This window comes from Gymnoscopelus braueri (assembly GCF_963280865.1).
Source record: "Gymnoscopelus braueri genome assembly, chromosome: 22".
Classification (NCBI taxonomy): domain Eukaryota; kingdom Metazoa; phylum Chordata; class Actinopteri; order Myctophiformes; family Myctophidae; genus Gymnoscopelus; species Gymnoscopelus braueri.
The window spans coordinates 29,020,942-29,042,069 of NC_137624.1; the positions used below are offsets into that span (position 1 = coordinate 29,020,942).

Genomic DNA, 21,128 nt, shown 5'->3' on the forward strand with positions numbered 1-21,128 from the left:
AACAAAATACTTTTTGTTTTAACCAAAAAATATCACTTACCCTACCTTTAACAATTTTTTTCTGCAGACCCCCTGGAGCCCCCTTAAGGACCCCTGGGGGTCCCCGGACCCCCTTTGAGAATATCTGCTAGCTCTCTTTCTCTCTCTCTCTCTCTCTTTGTCTCTCTGTCTGTATCTCTCTCCTGATGTGTAAAATAAGGTTAAAGTGGCTAAACTGATTTTGTTGCTATATTAGGTAATTTTACTGGGGACCCCCGGGAACCCCCTAAAGGACCCCAGGGGAGTACCACTGATGACATATTTTCAACCTCAGAATGAGCAGCGCACATCATGTGAAGAAGCAGTGTGTGTGTGTGTGTGTGTGTGTGTGTGTGTGTGTGTGTGTGTGTGTGTGTATATGTGTGTGTGTGTGTGTGTGAGATGATTATCTGTACTTGAATCACAACTGTATGTACATACAGTACAGTACTGTATGTGACCAGCCTTCTATTGTCTGCAGATAAATCAATTAGTGTTTATTAGCCCAGAGAACACGCCCATCCTGTGTGCGTGCGTGCGTGCGTGTATGTGTATGTGTATTTGTATTTGGCCTATGGCTATTTACAGTATGTTTTCAGGGATTGGTTGTCATGACATTTCCATTATGATCATTTGTCATTACGCACACTGCACACACACACACACACACACACACACACACACACACACACACACACACACACACACACACACACACACACACACACACACACACACACACACACACACACACACACACTTCCTCAGAAGTGTGAGTCAGTTGGCTTAGATCACATGGTTTTCACGCAAGAGCAAAATGACAATGCTCTGTAGACCCAGCCTGATCGTGGTAGACCAGTGGTTCTCAAACTGAGGTCCAGGGACCCCCAGGGTCCTTGAGGGGGGTGTGGCAGGGTCCCCAGCTAAATGGTTGATAGTTAGGAACCAAATGGAACCTTACAGCAGGTCCATTTGGTTCCATTTGTACACTCACAGAGTTATGGGGGTCTGACCTTAATGCATACCGAACTGGGGGCCCTTGAAATTAAAAAGTTTGAGAACCACTGCTGTCTGTCTGTCTGTCTGTCTATTCTGCAGCAGTAGTAGTGTAATCTAAATGAAGAAATGGTCAAATCATGGCTTTTTAGAAAATGTTACAGAAGCATGGTTACGCATTAGCTATAATTTATTTTAATTATGCTGTAAACAGTTCTTAGTTTTTATAGTCTTTAAATTGTTTTATAGAATCTTAGATACAGATGCCTGTTCTTTGTTGTTTTGTTGTGTTTGTCTCTCTTTTTGAGAAGCATGTGTATGTCATGTGTTTTCTTTTAAACCCAACGTCAAATAAATCAAATCAAATCAGATCAAAATGACCGTAATCTGATTTGAACAAATTATAGAGAAATTCGTCAAATGGCTTTAATATCTGCATGGTGCACCGTGCACAGCTCAAATTCAACAAATGTAGGATCATAAGCTGTGCAAAGGTTTGTAAATGTAAATCTAAATGTAATATTATGTATTATTGTGTTAAAATTTAGATTGTTTCACGACACAAACTTATTTCATCAGGGTTCGTCAGCTTACCTGCTGAAATGTTGGTTTGATTAAACTGCATGTAACTAATTTATAACCTATAAAGTTCTAGTGTCTGCGCCTCACAGCAAAACCAAAGGAGTGTTGAAGTAGCCTGACACTCAGCCTGAATTTTCATTTAGTTTCACTCCATTATTCAGTCTGAAAGCCCTCTCAGTGCAGCCGTTTTCTGAGATGGGGGCGTGACCAAAGTTGGACTCTTTGGCGATTGGTTCATACTGGATTATCCCAATCCCGATTCGTCGTACAGATTTTCAACCGAGAAAAGCCCACCTTCGACAGCGTCACCAGACCCTGAATGCGAGGCTAGCGATTCAGGGGGTGGAGCCAGGCTAGTGTTGAAGGGCTATATTAACACTATTGTGTAGGTGTGCATTTCATATGTTCCTTTTTGAAGAATATTTATACATTATTTGGGCAACGACTGTGATTGACGGTGAACATTCAGGGGGAATGGAGTGGGCCAAACATAGACCCCTGGGGACCCCAGTCAAACAAGTATATAGGGTTCAAGTGGTTAATGAGGCATTGATTGCACAAACATGCTGATTGGCTGCTTGCTTGCTTCTTGGACCGCAATTGTGCTTCATGAAAATATCACCAGATCATGAGTTTTTATGTGACGTGGCTATGCAGGAGTCTAGCTAGCCGTCTAGAAGATGGTCTGTCTGTGAGTCTGGCTGCTGGACTGATCAGTCGACACATCACACTCGCTTATTGTTTCCATATAATAAATAGGCCATAGGGTGTACACCAGTATAGTGAGTTAGCTAAACATGTATTCATAAACTGCTAAATTATTCATGATTCCCATTCTTTGCTTATCATTTGCATTCATGTAGGCCTGGGGATGTTTATGATTAAAAACCCTGCACTTACGCACAGTAGGCTATACATACACACATGGCTGTTCTGTGATGGTTGTTAATCTTGTACTGTGCTCACTGATGGTCGATGGTTGTTACCCGTGCTGTGCTTTGATGGTTGATGGTTGTTAACCTGGTACTGTGAACAACTGAGAAATAGACCTTTTTCACAGCCATATTGACATAAATAGTTGTGTAGTGTGACTTCCTTCTCAGGCATGCTTCCAATGATAACAATTAAGGTTCTTCTGGCGTGGGATTGGCTAATCTTGGTGTATTAAGGATCTTTGATCACTACTTCCTGTACCATTTGATCTCTACTTCCTGTATCATTAATCACTATTTGATCAGTTCATAATACATTACGTTTCAAACCATTCATGTACGTGTGTCTACCGTCTATTGTCTTAAAAATACTAGACAGGTATGGTTAGTTTTCTACACTGCTTACAGACTTCAACATGTGTCGTGCAAAAGTTAAAAAAATTGCCGATCTACAAGCTCACAACGCCTCACAAAGATGTTTTTATTTTATTTCTGCCTATAAAAACAGGGAGGCCAGGTTGACGGTGGTTACGTCTGTCTGTGGGTTTTATAAATATTTAACCAATGAAAAGTATTAACAAGCATGTGAGACTCCTCTACACTTGATCCATTGAAACACAAGTTCCTTTTTCCATTTCCTGGAAAGTAACAGTTTTGGACATACAATGTTTTCAATGTGTCTTATGGCCTATAGTAATAATAACTGTAATAATAATAATAATAATGCAGTAGCCTACTGTATGTCTCAAGTTAAACTGAGTATGACCAACATAATAATCTTTGTTGTTGTTGTTATGTTACTGTTTGGTTAATGTTTGAATTGTCAGTTAAATATTTTGTCCAAACGTATTTTGTAATCTGTTCTGTTGAAAACAAGATGGTTCATCTCAAGGGGTTATTTCCAATAAAAAAAATCAAATATAATAATAATAATAACTATAATAACTATGATAATAATAATAATAATAATAATAATAATAATAATAATAATGACTATAATAATAATGATACAGTAGTCTACTCTGACTGTTGCCTACTGTTGTAGCGGCTCATTTTGTGTAGAAATGTGTTTCATCATCCTGCCAGGTTTGACTGACACGACAGTACACTGCAAATCCTGAGTGTTACAGGTTCATACTGCTCCTTCTTCTCAAGACGTTTAAGGAATCCTTAAAACCATTTTAGACTTTTAGTTGACAACCTTTCTTCACCAACTGAAACACTTACGAGACAGTTTTATTGACCACTTTCAACCTATGTTGGGCATGTCATAGATGAAAAAAATGTCTCTGTGCGACGCGTTGGGAGCTTGCAGATCTGCTATTTTCAATGTGCAACAGCATTATATGATGAAGTATAAAATGAGTGGTTAAATTACAGAGTTTGTTCTTGACCACCAGTGATCCTCCGTTTAAACAACGGATAATGCAAATGATGTTAATGATGATGATAAGAAAACATCCCTGATCCAGTTACAGTTCTCACAGAATGTCAGTGGATTAAACCTCCTGGAACTCCCTGTAGAGAAGGTCTGAAGGTTCTCGTAGTGTCTTGTTAGTGGCAGAGGGTCAGGATGCAATGAGACGAGCTGTGTGTGATTCACTACCAAGCAGCCAATCAAGAAGAAGTGGAATGTTAGGGAGGATAGAGAGAAAGAATCACAAGCAAGAGACGGCCAGCAGGGGGCACTGTCGAAACTCAGCTTTATTGACCAGAAAAAAGAGAGAGAGAGAGAGAGAGAGAGAGAGAGAGAGAGAGACTCAAGAGGAGAGAGAGAGATAAAGAGGGTAAGAGAGAGAGAGAGAGAGAGAGAGAGAGAGAGAGAGAGAGAGCACACGTGTGACAGGTGAGTTTGAAGTACAGAGTGTGTGAGTTATCATTCATAATCATAAAAAGGTAGAGAGAACACAGCGAGTTGTTGAACAATAGAAAATGGCTCCGTTTTTTCTTTTCTTTTTAAACAGTCCATAGAGCTGGGAGGGAAGGCAGGCAGAAAGGAGAGAGACACCTACAGTCTCGGAAAGGGTCGCCGCAGGCATGGCAGTGGGGCTGTTAACACTGGTCAACAAGTCTGTTGGTTCGCCTATACAGCTCCTTGTGTTAAACTAACAAAATAAAACACACTTACACACAAATAGCCTTAACAGGGAAACAGGTACAGTACATGACACCCCATCTGCTGCTGTCTGAGCCTGGGGTTGAGGCTGTCATTATGACTGTCTGTATTGTATTGCAGTGGTTCTCAAACCTTTTTTTATTTTTTTATTTCAAGGACCCCCACAACTCTGGGAGTGTACAGATGGAACCAAATGGACCCGTAAGGGTTCATTTGGCTCCATCCGTACACTCTCAGAGTTACAGACCTGTAAGGGTCCATTTGGAATGCCCTCGAGGGTCCCTGGACGGACCCCACTCTGAGAACCACTGTTGCATTGCACTTCAGTGTGTAGTTTAAGATTTTCAGAAGTTGTGCTTTGCCATAAATGAACACTACACTTCCCACAATGCACATGATCAATCATCTAAACCCTAATCATGCAAACGATTAATCTGGTCGGTCATTGAGGGGGACATAGGTCAAACCCATAACTTGTTTCACAGCTGCATTCAATTTGAAGATTGTGCTGCGTTTGAACACAATAAAGGTCCACGTTTGTCTCTGCTCTCCCCCTCTTTACAACGTTTTTTTTTTTCAAATAAATCTTCATTATGATATCCTCTGTTTATAAATCTTCTTTATGATAGTCTCCCTCTTTAATTATTGTTATTTTTTTTCATTCTTCATTATGATATTTTTATGGCTCCTCAGCTTACAGACATCAGTGTTCAAAGATGGTGGTGGGGGGGTAACGGAGGGGAGGAAAGGGTTAATGGTGAGATTTCACACAGCAAAGCGGTGACGTTAGAGAATGAAAAATAGTCCCAGTCATACAGTTATCATATATGGCATCAGAATGACATCATAAAAATGTCTAATAATGTCCATTATAATATCATTTCTACTTTGCTATAATATAGATGTGGAAAATAAAATCATTACTAAATAGAATATAGTGTATTTACATTCATTATCTATACAGGAACCCCAGACCCCTGGCCCCCTAGTGGCCAATAAAGAAGTCTGACTGACAAAACCGGCCAATCACATAAAAGCGTGTACAGCTAGAGGCCAGTCTACAACTCTTAAACTGACCAATCCAAGAGGTGCGATTGTGTCGCTGTGCAGAAACCCATATTAGGAATGATCTATGCTACATATGGGGTTGGTTGCATGGTTTTTACCACAATTCCTTGTTCTTGGAATTGTATTTGTAGCCAAAACATTGTTTTTCTTTGCTTTTTCTTTGTGTTTTAAAGGATTTTTGCTGCCTTTGTGGTTCTACCATCTTCTCAACTGCAGTCAATGTGACATTGATGAGGCAAGTCATCGACTAGAAACAACGCCTTCGTGTCTACATCGTCTTGCATCCATCGTCATGCAACATGAATACCGTGTCAGAATATTAAACATGATTTGATGCTGGTATCCAGACCTCATGACTTGTAGCACCATGTCACTAGCATGTAAACCAGGTGCGTGGACTGTAACCATAGCCACAGCTGGCAGTGTTTCTGTCTCTTTGATTGGATAAAGGGCCGTTCACACCAAGCACAATAACTATGACTATAATAACGCTAATTATGTGAGCGTCCGTCCACACTGATGAACGATAACGTTCTGTAAACAGTGGCACCAAGAACGTGCTGTGCAGTCCAGCTGTGTCCGAGTCCTGAAAGACGCAGGCAATAGGATCTATGGATAATCTGACTCTGATTATTAATTATAAGGAGGCGAGATAGTGGTAGCCTACCTGAGGTAATGGCATGTAGCCTACCAGCTAGTGTTCACTATTCATAATCCTCTCCTTATCTCCGTTAATAACAAAGCTTTCAGAGGGTGAGTGAGATCGCTTGCATCCTAGATGTCCTTCTGATGGATTTTGATGGACTGTCAAGGTTTCATTCATAAAAATCACTCTGAAAGTGGTCCAAACTATATTGTTTCCGACTATGTTTGTCGTGATAGTTGTGGTGTGAACTCTGCCATCCACTTCAGTTAGAATGCTTTTTTAAAACTACATAGTTATCGTGCTTGGTGTGCACGGCGCTTAAGAGTTTAATGATGTGAAGTTTATTCAAAAGACTATTGGCCAGTTTCACAAATGCGGATTAAGTCGATTCCTTCCACTGAAACTTCCTTCCAATATGGATTAACAGATCTCTGCTGGTCCTAGACCAGACATATAACCCTAATGTGTCGGTATCAATAATCCAGGCTTTGTTTTCACAGTTTCCAATGTGGATGTACTAAAGCTGCCGTTAGCTTCCTGTGTTCTGTGGCCTCTAAAACAGTTGGGCAGATTCTTATTGGTTGTTCGAGGTGGTTCTGTAAAGATCTCGTTGGCGGCTGAGTTAGGAAGTGTAACTATAATAGAAGGAAGTGACCTCAGCAGTGGAACAGCTGGAGCCGATAGACAGAATATACACCAGAGAGAGAGAGAGTGAGAGAGAGAGAGAGAGAGAGAGCGAGAGAGAGAGATATGAACAAAGAGAAGTTCTATTACTGCTAAATAGTGTGAAAAAGTCTGTCTCCTATGGCAACAGATGTGTCATTCATTCAAAAGCCTTTTCTTTCAATTTCAAAAAAAGGAAAAAAAGAAAGAAAAATAATTAAAATAAACAGAGAAAAGAAAGAAAACTTAAAAACATCCAGAACACCATTTCAAACTGAAATTTGTACGTCTAATAATAACAATCCTAATCATCTCTATTCTTTTGACTATTGATGTGGAAGAATTAATAGGCACATAAAGAAAACAAGGCCTCTCCACCCTGGCAACAGAGTCCATGTGACTGGGTGGTGTGTGTGTGTGTGTGTGTGTGTGTGTGTGTGTGTGTGTGTGTGTGTGTGTGTGTGTGTGTGTGTGTGTGTGTGTGTGTGTGTGTGTGTGTGTGTGTGTGTGTGTGTGTGTGTGTGTGTGTGTGTGTGTGTGTGTGTGTGTGTGTGTTTGCGCGCATGCGTGCGTGCATGCGTGTGTGCTAAGATATCTAAATGTGTAGCAGTCAGAGGCATATGGATCATATAAAATTGTCTCATTTTCTCTACCCTGGGCTGCACAATACAATCTGTATAGTGTTAATCTAACTCAACACACTCGCAGCGTTAAATGAACAGTGAGGACTTTGCGTAAGAAAGTGATTTAATGCTGATTGTCCTTACAGTCATACTGTATACCAATAACTCCTACTGTAGGTTACATAGTGATTGGTGGTTTGTATGTTTATACAGCTGCTTATACTCTGGTTACACAATAAAATCCTCAGTGTTAATTTGACTCTGAGAGTGTGCATTTTACTGTGTGGCACTCACTCATGAGGAACCATGAGGAGAGAGAAGTCATGCCTCCATTTTGACCCAGAGAAGAAAGAGAGAAGAGACAAGAGTGATGCTGATATTACTCTGTGTGTGTGTGTGTGTGTGTGTGTGTGTGTGTGTGTGTGTGTGTGTGTGTGTGTGTGTGTGTGTGTGTGTGTGTGCGCGCGTGCGTGTGTGGTGTCCGTGTGCGTGTGTGGTGTGCGTGTGTGTGCGCCAGCCAATCAAGTCCAGGAGGAAGAGCGTGAGGATGAGGAGGAGGAGGAGGGAAGGCGGGGGGCTTCTGTTAGTAACCATCCAGAAAGAGTAGGATAGGAGAGGAAGAGGTGGTTTGTGGGTAATAAGACTGAGTCACATGAGGACGCAGCACTGACAGCGTTTCCTCTTGTCTATTATACCTGTCGCGGGGGTGAGGCCAGGCGGGAGGAGGGCTGGGGTGTTGGCGTTGTCGTTGTCGGGAGGGATGGCGGGGACCGCGGAGCCGCTGTCGGGCTCGCGGGCGTCGGACGACAGTTCCGTGCTGACGGCGTCCGACGTGGCCGGCCGCCCGGACACCAGGTCGGCCGCCGTGCCGTCGACGAGGGACTGGTCGGTGACCGTCTTCTCCCTCAGCGACTTCTCGTCGTCGTCGTCGATCAGGACCACCTCGGCCTTCACGGCGCCGTCGAACCCCAGCAGCCGCCGGCTCTCGCTCAGGTCGTCGACGTCCTGGTAGCCCAGGAACACCATGGTGACCGGGTGCTCGGCGCTGGCCTCGGGCGGGCCGGTGAGCTCGGCGAGCTCGGGGCCCGCCACGTGGGGCTGGGTGGTGACGGGGGCGGAGGACGGGGGCATCATGCCCAGCTGGGGGTCTCTCTGAAGGGTCACCTGGGTGGGGGGGCTGTGGGGCACAGACGGCGGGGCGCAGGAGGGCGGGGAGAGGTCGTCGAGGTCCAACGGCGACACGTACGCCTTCACGCCGGCGAACGGCGGGGAGGTCACCGTGACCTGGCTCCTCCCCCCGTCCCCGCCTCGTCCGACGGGGTTGGCCGCCCCCCGCATCAGCTGGTCCACCTGGGCGGAGCTCCAGCCGTTCTCCGTGGCGGCGGTGGTGGCCACGTTCCCAGAGGCGGTGACCTCGTAGACCACTTTCTTGCCGTCGTCGTAGACCTTGACGCCGCGCGTGGCCGCGTCCAGCGGGTTCACACGATTGGCCGACAGGATGCGCTGCTCTCCCGTCCGCGGGTCCTGTTGCACGTTGATCTCCATGGCAAACATCGCTGTTATGGGGGAGGGAGGGAGGGAGGGAGGTGGGGGGAGTGGGGGAGGATGAGGAGTGAAAGGAGGTGTGTCAGGAGGAGGTACAGGGTTTGGGAGGGAGAAGCAGAGGGAAGGAGGTGGTTGTGTCAGGATAGGGGACAAAGCGCACATCACATGCGCAAAACAGTGATTTCTCAACCTTTAAATCTTTTAGGCCCGTATCAGACCTCCATTTGATACCTCCATTTTTCATCTCGGGACCCTGAATCTACACTGTAAAATCTTCAGTGTTAATTCTGAGAGTGTGCAAACGGTTTGTTTTGCATGTGCATGATTTTGTTAATAAGGAAAGAAGAGATATTTTTACTGATCCTGTTCTTAACAGAAACACGCACGTGTACGCACACACACACACACACACACACACACACACACACACACACACACACACACACACACACACACACACACACACACACACACACACACACACACACACACACGCAAATCATATCAATCATATTTCTAAAGCAAATGTCTCAAGTCAAGGAAACTAATCTGGCTATAGTACCTCCTTTAAAATAATATTTATATTAATAACATATTTATTTTACTATAGCTTTATATTATAAAGACAGAATCACCATATGCATGATTCATACAGTACAGCCTTTCGGCTGCTGTGTTAAGTGGAGACGGTGCACTTGGCCACTGTGACTCTGCGACACCTCAAAGACACCTGACTTCTTATTTTGAGTGCAATTTAAAAAATAAAAGATAAAAGATTCGCCACCGCTGCTACAACTTCATCCTAGGGGAAACACTGAACTGTCAATACAACAAAAGTACAAAAAGAAAACGAAACAGTTACTGTATATGTAAAAACTGTGTAATGTAATGAAAGAGCAGTGTCCAAATTGAGGTGGTATGATTACCCATGATTTCGAGTTTGGTTTGCTTTAAGTTTAAATTTAATAGTAATGTAATCGGTGCTTTTAAACTACAGTGGGTTTTTTTTAAGCTAACAATTTAAAGGTATGCAATAATAATAATAATAATTATTATAATTTGATAAAGACATTGAATGATTTACAGTATGTAAGCTAAACAATAGCTAAGTACAGGGTGTTCAGTAATGTCTTTCCTGTTTACTGTCCAAACAATACTTCTATGAATATCATCTAATACAAGTGCCAATACTAACAGATATCAGTCTACCACTACTACTACTATTAATAATACTATTACCACTACTACTATTACTACTACAATATCTACATTATACTACTTCCACTACTGCTATTACCACTAATGTAAAGCTATTTGCTGCTACTACCACCACTACTAATATTAACAGATACTACAGCACCAATCTATATGTACAGATTAGGGGTGTAACGATACGTTTTAACAACGATTCGATACGTATCACGATACTTGGTTGTCGATACGATACATGAACGACACAGGTTAATTTAGAACGATACGATACGTTTCGATTCAGTGATTTAGTCGATACGATACATGAACCATACAGGACAGGTTCATTTAGAACGATACGATTCGATTCAATGATTTAAAATCGATAAAGTAACTATTTATTTACCCAAAAATTCTGTGTGAAAAATATATACCTGGATACTGGATATAAACCCCTCTTTCTCTTTTTTCTTCTTAAAAGTACTTAGTATTGATAAAATTGATTATTTGCATTGCAATACGATTCGATACGATTATTTGCATTGCAATACGATACAAAGTCAAACGATACGATATTTTGCTGTTTGCATATCGATATAGTAGATCGTTGAAAATTCTAAACGATTTTTCGATGCAGTTACTATATCGTTACACCTCTAGTACAGGTACTGTAACAACTACAAAGTGCATGTACTGTATGATCTAATGTACAGACTGACATTCAGAGCTTGTGTACAGTATGTATGTGTGTGTGTGTGTGTTTGTGCGCATGTGTGCGTTGTTTGAGACTCCCTGCCTACAGTACATGTGCGCTCGCACATGTGTGCATGTCAACAGTATGTGTGTGTGTGTGTGTGTGTGTGTGTGTGTGTGTGTGTGTGTGTGTGTGTGTGTGTGTACTGTATGTGTGTAATCCCCGTCTATATAATCTATCTTGGCTGTAACCCAAAAATCCTCCTCCCTCCTGCCCCCCCCCCCCCCCCCCCCCCCAACCTCCCACACACCCCAACACCCCCCCCCCCCCCACACCCTTCTTACCAGGTCGTGATGTGGCGTTTTCCCCAGAGGGTGGTCCGGGTCGCAGCGTGGCGTGTTCCCCAGAGGGTGGTCCACTGACCTGGGGCTGACTGGTTAGGACAGGGTGGTCTGGGTGTGTGTGGGACATGCAGCCGCTAGCATCCACTGACCAGCAACACAGGAGGGGAAATGACCGTCAGTCCACACAAACACACACACACACACACAACACAACACACACACACACGGCTCATAGCCTAACAAAAACACGTGCATGTATATACACGGGCAAGTAGCACACGCAGCGGTGCACACACACACACACACACACACACACACACACACACACACACACACACACACACACACACACACACACACACACAGAGCACACACAGAGCACACACAGAGCACACCCATAGACCCAGTGGCCACACCTCTGCGTGACCCCCCACCCCCCCACTCATTCTCTTTTTCTGTCCCCTCACTTGTCCCTAAACCCCCCTTCTACCGGTGCTTATGCAGCAGAAGTGTGTGTGTGTGTGTGTGTGTGTGTGTGTATTAACCGCTGTGTGTGTGTGTGTGTGTGTGTGTGTGTGTGTGTGTGTGTGTGTGTGTGTGTGTGTGTGTGTGTGTGTGTGTGTGTGTGTGTGTGTGTGTGTGTGTGTGATTTAGCAAGAACAAAGCGTTTGGAGCTGTCTTTCTGGTGAATAGAGGGGATCAGTACAGGCTGCAGAGTCATGACCTTGTGTGTGTGTGTGTGTGTGTGTGTGTGTGTGTGTGTATAGTCCCACAGAGCTGGGGGTAAGCTCATAGTGTGTGTGTGTGCAATTTGCAGTTTTTGGACGCAAACCCTGGCCTGCATCCTCCCTGCCTCAGCGAGTCTATTATCCACACAAACACACACAGATTGGGACCCCAGCACAGAAGACCACAATATCATATCCTTTATTTTAAATTTGTTTTGCTTTTTACCCCTTTTATCTCCCCAATTGAAGCTTTATTATGCCAATGATTTCCTCCCCACACACATCTCTGTGTGTTTTCACTGCTTTTGTATTGCACCGACTCACCTGCCAGCCACCCAACCAGGAGGATGTAGAGCCTTCGTCCTTCTCCTCCCGCCTCAACACTCCCTGCTGACAGGTGCCACCCCATGCAGTAACAATTATCACCCTCCCCCGCCTGGCTTTCCCTCCCCCGAACACGGGCCAATTGTGTTCGTATAGATAGACGCCGGACAAAGCCGGACGCACCGAGGTGGATTCGAACCCCCAGACTCCGTGGCGGTGGGCAGCTACTTTACCACTGCTCCACCCGAGCGCCTGCTATCCTTTATTTAACCAGGTAAAAGTCTCAAACATAAACACAAACAACAACAACACAAACACAACAGTCACACTACAACCGCTTGTACACAACACCCAGTTAACCAAATGAACCCTAGCGTTCCTATTGTGGGGCAAACTTTCAGAGAAAATAGCCGGCCTACAGGCTCACGATGCGTTGTGAGCGATTAGATCGCCTATTTTCGGTGAAGAGATTTGGTGTGGAAGGGCAGGGTTATATCTAAAACTAAGGAGATAACAAAAACTACAATTGATAAAACATTTTAGTTAGTCTTTGTCAGTGTCCGCGTCGCGTTGTGAACTCCTGCACCCCCAGATGTCCTGACCGTCCCAACTTTAGTCCGGACAGTCAGGGTTTAAGTAGTTAACAATAACTAGGTCTTACCTCCACCTGTAATCATCAGACTCTGTAAGAGACAGGAGAGAAAGAGTTTCACCAAGCTGTTCCTACTGGTTTTTCACCGTGTTAATTAAATTTCGCATTGCATTCATATATTATGACAATAAAATTTAATGTATACAAAAACATTATCCTTGGAAGTTAAAGAAAATCTGAATGATTTTTATTATGTTGTATGTTTTTACACTTGTCTCAGCAGGGCTGATACATTACACTGAATATGAAATGTTAAGGTAAAGATAAAGAAAACATTGAATTGTTGTACTTGTTCTATTATGTACAGTCACAGCAGAATAGAGAATAGTTCTTAAAGTATTTGATTATGTTGGGCCTGTTGCCAGAACAAAGAAACACAAAATAAAAGCCAATTTGATTGCTTTTGTGACAGCTGTGCACGTGGAAACCAAACCTATGGATGGTGACACTAGATGGTTCGTACCTTCTGCAGGTCTTCTATAGAGCGTTCTGTCTCTCGCAGACGTTCTCGTAGAACCTGTTCTTTAGCAGAGATCTGGGATTCTTCATTCTCCAGTGTACCAATCTCTGACTCTAGCCTGGAAAGATGAGGATCAAATGAGATGAAATGAGAATAGGTGAGATTAGAGTTCAGATGACTTCTGTGTTAAGTGGTCAGATGGGTGGGCCGCAAACACTTTCTGATATTTTCAAGTGGGCCCTGATCCAGAAAAGGTTGAGAACCCCTGGATTAGACTACATTAGAGATGCAATGAAATCAGAGATTAAATGAGATATGGGATGACATTAGAAATGAGATACGAGCTGGAATTAGGGATATATTAGAGATGAGATATGATATATGAGATGAAATTACAGATGATATTATATTAGAGATGTGATGAGATGAGAATGAAATACATGTCAAATTAGAGACACAATTTGAGATGAGATTAGATATGAGATGACATTACAGATGAGACATGAAATGAAATTAGACATGGGATAAGGTATGAGATTAGAGATGATATATTAGACCAGATTAAAGATTAGATTTAATTAGAGATTACATTAAATTAGACATGGGGTTAGATAGGAGAACCACAGAACCACAGAGGAAATACTGTAGAACAATTAAGTCTGAAAAGTAAAAATATAGTTTCCAATCGGACTTGAGAACCAGTGATGAATTTGAGCAACTGACATATTCTACCACAGATGAGAATGTCTACAGCATAATCTACTGTTTGGGGCGGCTGTAGTTGAGTTGAACTAACACTGGGTGGAACAAATAGAATCATGTGGATCTCAGGATCCACATGGGAACGGAGTGGCTCCCATGTGGATGTGGCCAGTCTGTGACATGTATGACATATCTACTGTATGGTGTCTAATTCAAAATTTGGGCAAGGTTTCAGCACGATTGACTTCAATTATAAAGTGTAAATTAAATATATGGAAAAACATGGATTGCTTCTGTGGCCTACTGGCCAGTGGTGGAAAAAGTACTCAAAATGTTTTACTCAAGTAAAAGTATCAATACTGCAATGTAGAAATACTCTGTTACAAGTAAACGTCCGGAATTCAAAATTTACTTGAGTAAAAGTACAAAAGTATTGGTATCAAAATATACTTAAAGTATGAAAGTAAAAGTACTCATTGTGCAGAATGTCCCATTTCACAAGTTTTCAAATGTAAAAAAATCTTTTGAAAATATAGCCGATCTACAAGCTCACAATCGCGACGCATTGTGAGCTTGTAGATCGGCTAATTTCAAATGGCCGAAATGTATATTGGGCTGAAGTGATTAATGTACGTTTAGTGATGATAATCAAAATCTACAAAGTAACTAGTAACTAAAGTTGTAGTGGAGTAAAAGTACAATATTTGCCTCTGAGATGTAGTGGAGTAGAAGTAAAAGTACTGAAAATTGGAAATACTCAAGTAAAGTAAAAATACTTAAATACGTAAATGCACTAAGTTACTTTACACCACTGCTACTGGCAAATGACATTTGACGCTGATCGGTCGAGCGGTTTGCGAGATTAGCTCCGGATCACACCCACACCCACACCCCACACATGGCTAGCCAATTGCAGAGTGTGCGCATGCCGTAAAAACTGCCCTGCAAGTCTTTAGGGCGGTCCTTCATATTGGTGCAGGCACATGATTGGTTTCCAAAGCAGTGCATGGCCTATAGGTTTGTTAGAGGCCGTTCTAGGAACTACCAGACATATCAGTAGGCCTCTGCCAATCTGAGACTGTCTGCTGCCAACGTGAGACTGTGTAGGGGTCTTTAAGGCTACAGTATTACTGCAAGTATGATTTCAAGGACAAAAAATGTACTGTGATATGCACCTGTACAACAGCACACCCACACTCACACGCATCACATGCATCTGACATGAGAACCCCCCCCCCTCCCACACACACACACACACACACACACACACACACACACACACACACACACACACACATGGATGTGAAAACAATACTAGGAAGCCCGTCAGGGAGGAGGAGCTTCCTCGCTGACTGCCAGAACTCACAATACCTCTTAACACACTCCTCTGGGACACATGGAATGTGTGTGTGTGTGTGTGTGTGTGTGTGTGTGTGTGTGTGTGTGTGTGCACGCTTGTGTGCGTGCACGAGTGTGTGTGTGTGTGTGTGTGTGTGTGTGTGTGTGATTGCCAGCATAGCTACTTTAGGTGTAGGCATGCGGATATCTTGCATGTGTGTGTATGTGTGTATGTGTGTATATTTGTGTGCACTGAACATGCGTGCGTGCGTGTGTGTGTGTGATTAAGGTTCCATCCAGATCAACAGTGCCAGACAGGGCCTTCCCACGGTGTTGCAGACAGATCATTGAACACTGTTCTTATTGGATCACCACATCGTGTCAAAGGAACATCTATCAGAGCTGAGTGCAACATCTTATCACCACAGGTGATCAAGGATGAGGTCTGAAAGCTCACCTCTCCAGACTCTACCTCACCCCCTAGCACTCCTTATGTATCTCACCCCCTAGCACTTATGTATCTCACCCCCTAGCACTCCTTATATACCTTACCTCCTAGCACTCCTTATCTATTTCACCCCCTAGCACTCCTTATTTATCTCACCCCCTAGCACTCCTTATTTATCTCACCCCCTAGCACTCCTTATATACCTCACCTCTTAACACACTACTTATCTATTTCACCCCCTAGCACTCCTTATTCATCTCACCCCCTAGCACTCCTTACATATTTCATCTCCTAGCACTCCTTATATATCACACCCTCCTTATCTATTTCAAGCCCTAGCACTCCCTGGACCCCACTTTGAGAACCAATGGTTTAGATAGCATGGTTCTCAACCTTTCCTGGATTTGGGCCCACTTGGTGTCTGTCTTCTTAGCAAGAATGTAGCAAATATAGCAACACTTCTGTAGCTATTGTAAGACTACTGTTCATTTTGAAGTGGACATTATCAGCATTTTATCATCTAGTCATAGCAGGCTATTGTCACACAGCGGCCTTGTATTTACTTTGGTTCCTTGACAATTAACTCAACTAAACAAGTGACATTGACACTGGCATTGCAGAAACAATGCTACATTTCGAAGAAAATTAATAATCCTGTTTAAACAATGAGATCAAAAAACCTCTGTATCAAAGTACAAGGCTGTCAACCTGTCTGTTTTGTTCCAATGTAAACTACATAAAATACAGTTCATTTGCTCCTCCTTTGTGCAATTGTACAGTAGCTTAGCTTACTAGACAAGTGACATTGACACAAGTAACAGACTTTCACAAGTAACATTCACATTCTCTCTAAGACTGTAAAATTAACTTAAGATAATTCTTTAGACCCTCAGGGTTAACATAATAATAAATGATTTTGCTTTCTTTTTAAAATTACAATTACATATACAGTAAGATGTACAGAATAGTTAGTCTTATCTCTGCTATTCACCAGAATAAGGGTATGGAGAGCAACAAACAGCAGTGATCCACACATCTAATAGGCTACATACCTATTATTATACCTTTTATTAAGGTCATGCAGTAAATCAGCCAGGAAGAGGAGAACATTGGCAGCATGGAGTTCTGAACTACTAAACACATTGTTCATGTTTCCCACCAGAACCTTTCCTTATTGATTAACTTTATCATAGAATCGTAGTTGGTATTCGAGTCTCTGGCACCCTCTGGTGAACAACAAAGAAAAAAAGAGGTCATCATTTATAGGTGTGTAGGGTGCGTCGCTATCATCATGCAATATTCACTGATTCAATCTAGCATTCTCCAATCAAAGCCAAATATGATTGATTATTACTATTTTGGGGCTATACATGTCGGGAATGACGTTCCATTTGATGTGGCACAAACGTTATGCAAACCTCAGCCAATCAGTTAAGCCGACAGGTCGGGTTAGCCAATCAGGGATTTATACTGGCTTAGCGGCACAAACGTGATGTCACCAATCACCAAAATCTTGTGACTGTGAAAATTGACCATAGGCACGCACGCACGCACACGCACACGCGCACACACACACACACACACACACACACACACACACACACACACACACACACACACACACACACACACACACACACACACACACACACACACACAGTGTAACAGTCAAGGACTATCCACTCCAAGCACTACAACTATAAAGATATCAGTGGGTGCTTAAGTCTACGTATGTTGAGGGTAATGACCTCATAATGTCCCTCCTTCTGCTCTACTTCCTGTTCACCATCGCTCTACTTCCTGTCTGGCAGAGTCATTATCTGTAGACTGTGATGTCAGCGTCACGCCCTGACAATGAACCGCAGGCCTCAGTGCCATGGTTACGCCTCATCTGGGAAAAGCAGACATGGTAGTGTGTGTGTGTGTGTGTGTGTGTGTGTGTGTGTGTGTGTGTGTGTGTGTGTGTGTGTGTGTGTGTGCCTGTACGTGTGCGTGTGCGTGTGCGTGTGCGTGTGCGTGTGTGTCCTTGTACTACTATACTTGTAAGGGCCGAATGTCCCCACACCACAAGTACAATTTGAGAAATAGTGAATTGTGAGGACCATTTTCCTGATCATCAATGGATAAGGTTAGGATTAGGCATTTATAGGTTAGTTTTAGAGTTTTCCCTATTTTGTGCGGCTTAGATGTGCGGCTATATGACACAGACACACCTAAAAATACTGTAGCTGCTTTGTGCGCTTGTAAATCTGTTATTTTCAATGCGGACCTAACATTTCGATGTCCATGTAATTACCCTAGAAATAGGTTGGCGTTTATACACGCACAGTGACAAAGACAGACAGTGATGGTGACATGGAAGTACGTATCTCATGTAAGAGAACAACACACTAACAGGTGATTAAAGCGTCCATACTTTTTTCTTATGAAAGAAGAAAGAAATGTTTCACCAATCTGTATGGTAGAGGTACGTTAATACAGTATAACTAGCAGCACATCTGCAGTGGGTGGAGGTGGTCTCCCAGTGCTCTACTTTTGAGACTTTAGATCCTGTGGTCTGCTAGGTCACCTACTGGTTGACAAGAGGTATTGCATGAAACTCAAATGGAAATAATAAATAACTTCAACACTAGTCTCTCCATAGTACAGACACTAGTCTCTCTGTTTCTATACAGTCTAGTCTACATCCACGCCATCATTAGACCCCTTGTTATAAGAAACCTTTAAAAGGAGACTGTCTCTGGCACATTGTGGTCAATTCAAATCCAAACAATCAAGGTGTTTAATATTGTACTTTTTAAAATAATACTTTTGTTCATGTCCAGTGTAGAGGATGTAGTAGTGCAGGCTCTTGAAACAGGTGATGCCCGGCTCCCCGGCCAGAGTTCACACAGAAAGAGCACCACTAGAAATGCTTATTATAATATTATGGTTATACCATCATCACACTCAATGTTCTGTTCCATCCTGTTTTTACCAAGATCAATGAACGGTCTCTCCTTCTGTCTCTCTCTATGTAGCCCTATTTATATTTTGTCGTATGCCTGTGTGGTGCACCGAAAATATCCGATCTAAAATCTACAAGAGAGAGGGAGAGAGAGAGAAAGGGATGGGGGGAGGTGGAGGGAGAGAGAGAGAGAGAGGGAGAGGGAGAGTACAGTACGTATTTCACCCATGCAAAAACCTGAACACGCTGATCGGCGCACGCGTAGTGAAGCGACATATCGTCAGTGAAATAACCCACAGCAACGCCAGACACGCTGCTAACTGCTTGTACTTGAACAAATGCCTTGATTTGCACAATAAATAAGAAACAAATAAATGCAAGTCTTTGCCCCGCCCAAATGGACATGGATGGAGTGAACTACCTCAACGAAACCATCACAACACAATAATAGACAGAGCAACACAACATTGGGTGGTCCTCTACAACACTCTCTGTCTCTGTTACTCTGTCTACAGCGTTTGTGTCGTACTCTGCAGCTTTTACTTATCATGAATTCTCATCTGGGTTTTGGTGTAAACAAAGGTAATGTTTAGTTTACACCTAGAGAGAACAGGCAGTCTGCGGTGGATCGGAGACATTTATAGGTATCCATAATGACACGTGTTTATACTGTATTGCTTCTTGGCAATGCCTAATGGCACACACACATGCACTCGCGCATCAGCACGCGCGCACACACACACACACACACACACACACACACACACACACACACACACACACACACACACACACACACACACACACACACACACACACACACACACACACACACACACACACACACACACACACACACACACACACACACACACACACACACGTGTCTCTGTACTCTGCTGCTATGACTTATTTCGGTGTCTTTTCTGCTTCACTCAACTGTTGTAGGCATTGCACCTCCACCAGTGGCCACGTCTGTACAGGATAAGACACAGTAATATATTATGGAGCAGCAGTTATCTAGAATAGCTCAGTGTGGCCGCAGGTCAGTGGAAGGTCCTTTTGACTGTTTACACAGCCCGTCCATGTAATGATAGGATGTCTCTCAGATGACCACTGCTCTGCTCTCTCATTCTGTCTTGTCTGTCTGTCTGTCTGTCTGTCTGTCTGTCTGTCTATTCTCCAGATCATGTGACCGTACTTTGTAGTTCCATGCTCGGGGTCACTGTGGGGTCACTCTATCCTAGCAAGGGGATCTCTTCCATGCAAAACACTGTTGTTTCTTGAGCCAGGTGACATCACATATATGACATCACAAATACATGTACTTTAAGCAAAGGCATGTTTTTCTCTATTTGCCGGTTTGTTTGTTTGTGCCTATATTCCATAAATGAACAGACTCTACAACACTAGTTGTGTGTGTGTGTGTGTGTGTGTGTGTGTGTGTGTGTGTGTGTGTGTGTGTGTGTGTGTGTGTGTGTGTGTGTGTGTGTGTGTGTGTGCGTGTGCGTGCGTGTGTGCGTGCGTGCGTGCATGCGTGCCTGTGTGTGTGTGTGTGTGTGTGTGTGTGTGTGTGTGTGTGTGTGTGTGACAGAGAGAGAGAGAGAGAGAGAGAGAGAGAGAGAGAGAGAGAGAGAGAGAGAGAGAGAGAGAGAGAGAGCAGGGTCTGTATGTGTGCAAAAGTATGAGATGTAATAATATAAATCTTTATTTGTATATCACTTTCAAAGAGTTAAAGTAACAGAAAACCGAGATAAAGAAAATAATGATTGTGTATGTTAGGCTTTAATATAAAGCATTGATTGTATACAACACACTTCTTTCCATTTTGTAGAGGTGTAATCAGCAAGGATATAAAGTTACAAGTGAAAACATAAATGTATATATCAATCTACACATGCATGCATGCACTCTCTCTCTCTCTCCAAAACACACACACACACACACACACACACACACAGAAATACGGAAGATAGCGGTAGTGGAAAGACTCTGGTTGCCTGGGTTACAGGTTATTCTGGGATGGTGTGTAAATATAGATGCCACACCCATTTTGAGGAACCACGCACGCACACACACACACACACACACACACACACACACACACACAC

At 43.1% G+C, this 21,128-nt stretch overlaps 1 protein-coding gene across 5 annotated transcripts in view; it reads right to left on the reverse strand.

The window, feature by feature from the left end:
* palm2akap2 (PALM2 and AKAP2 fusion) overlaps positions 1 to 21,128 on the reverse strand; it is a 352,841-nt gene that overhangs the window by 299,038 nt on the left and 32,675 nt on the right. For all 5 annotated transcript variants that reach the window (XR_013932550.1, XR_013932551.1, XM_080419797.1 and 2 more), the window contains exons 4-7: positions 13,586 to 13,700; positions 13,132 to 13,153; positions 11,419 to 11,562; positions 8,340 to 9,200 (exon numbers count right to left, since the gene is read on the reverse strand). Coding sequence is in view for 3 of the 5 variants with exons in the window: in XM_080419797.1 (XP_080275923.1) it covers positions 8,340 to 9,200; positions 11,419 to 11,562; positions 13,132 to 13,153; positions 13,586 to 13,700 (1,142 nt within the window). In the remaining 2 variants the exon portion in view is untranslated. The remainder of the gene's footprint in view (positions 1 to 8,339; positions 9,201 to 11,418; positions 11,563 to 13,131; positions 13,154 to 13,585; positions 13,701 to 21,128) is intronic.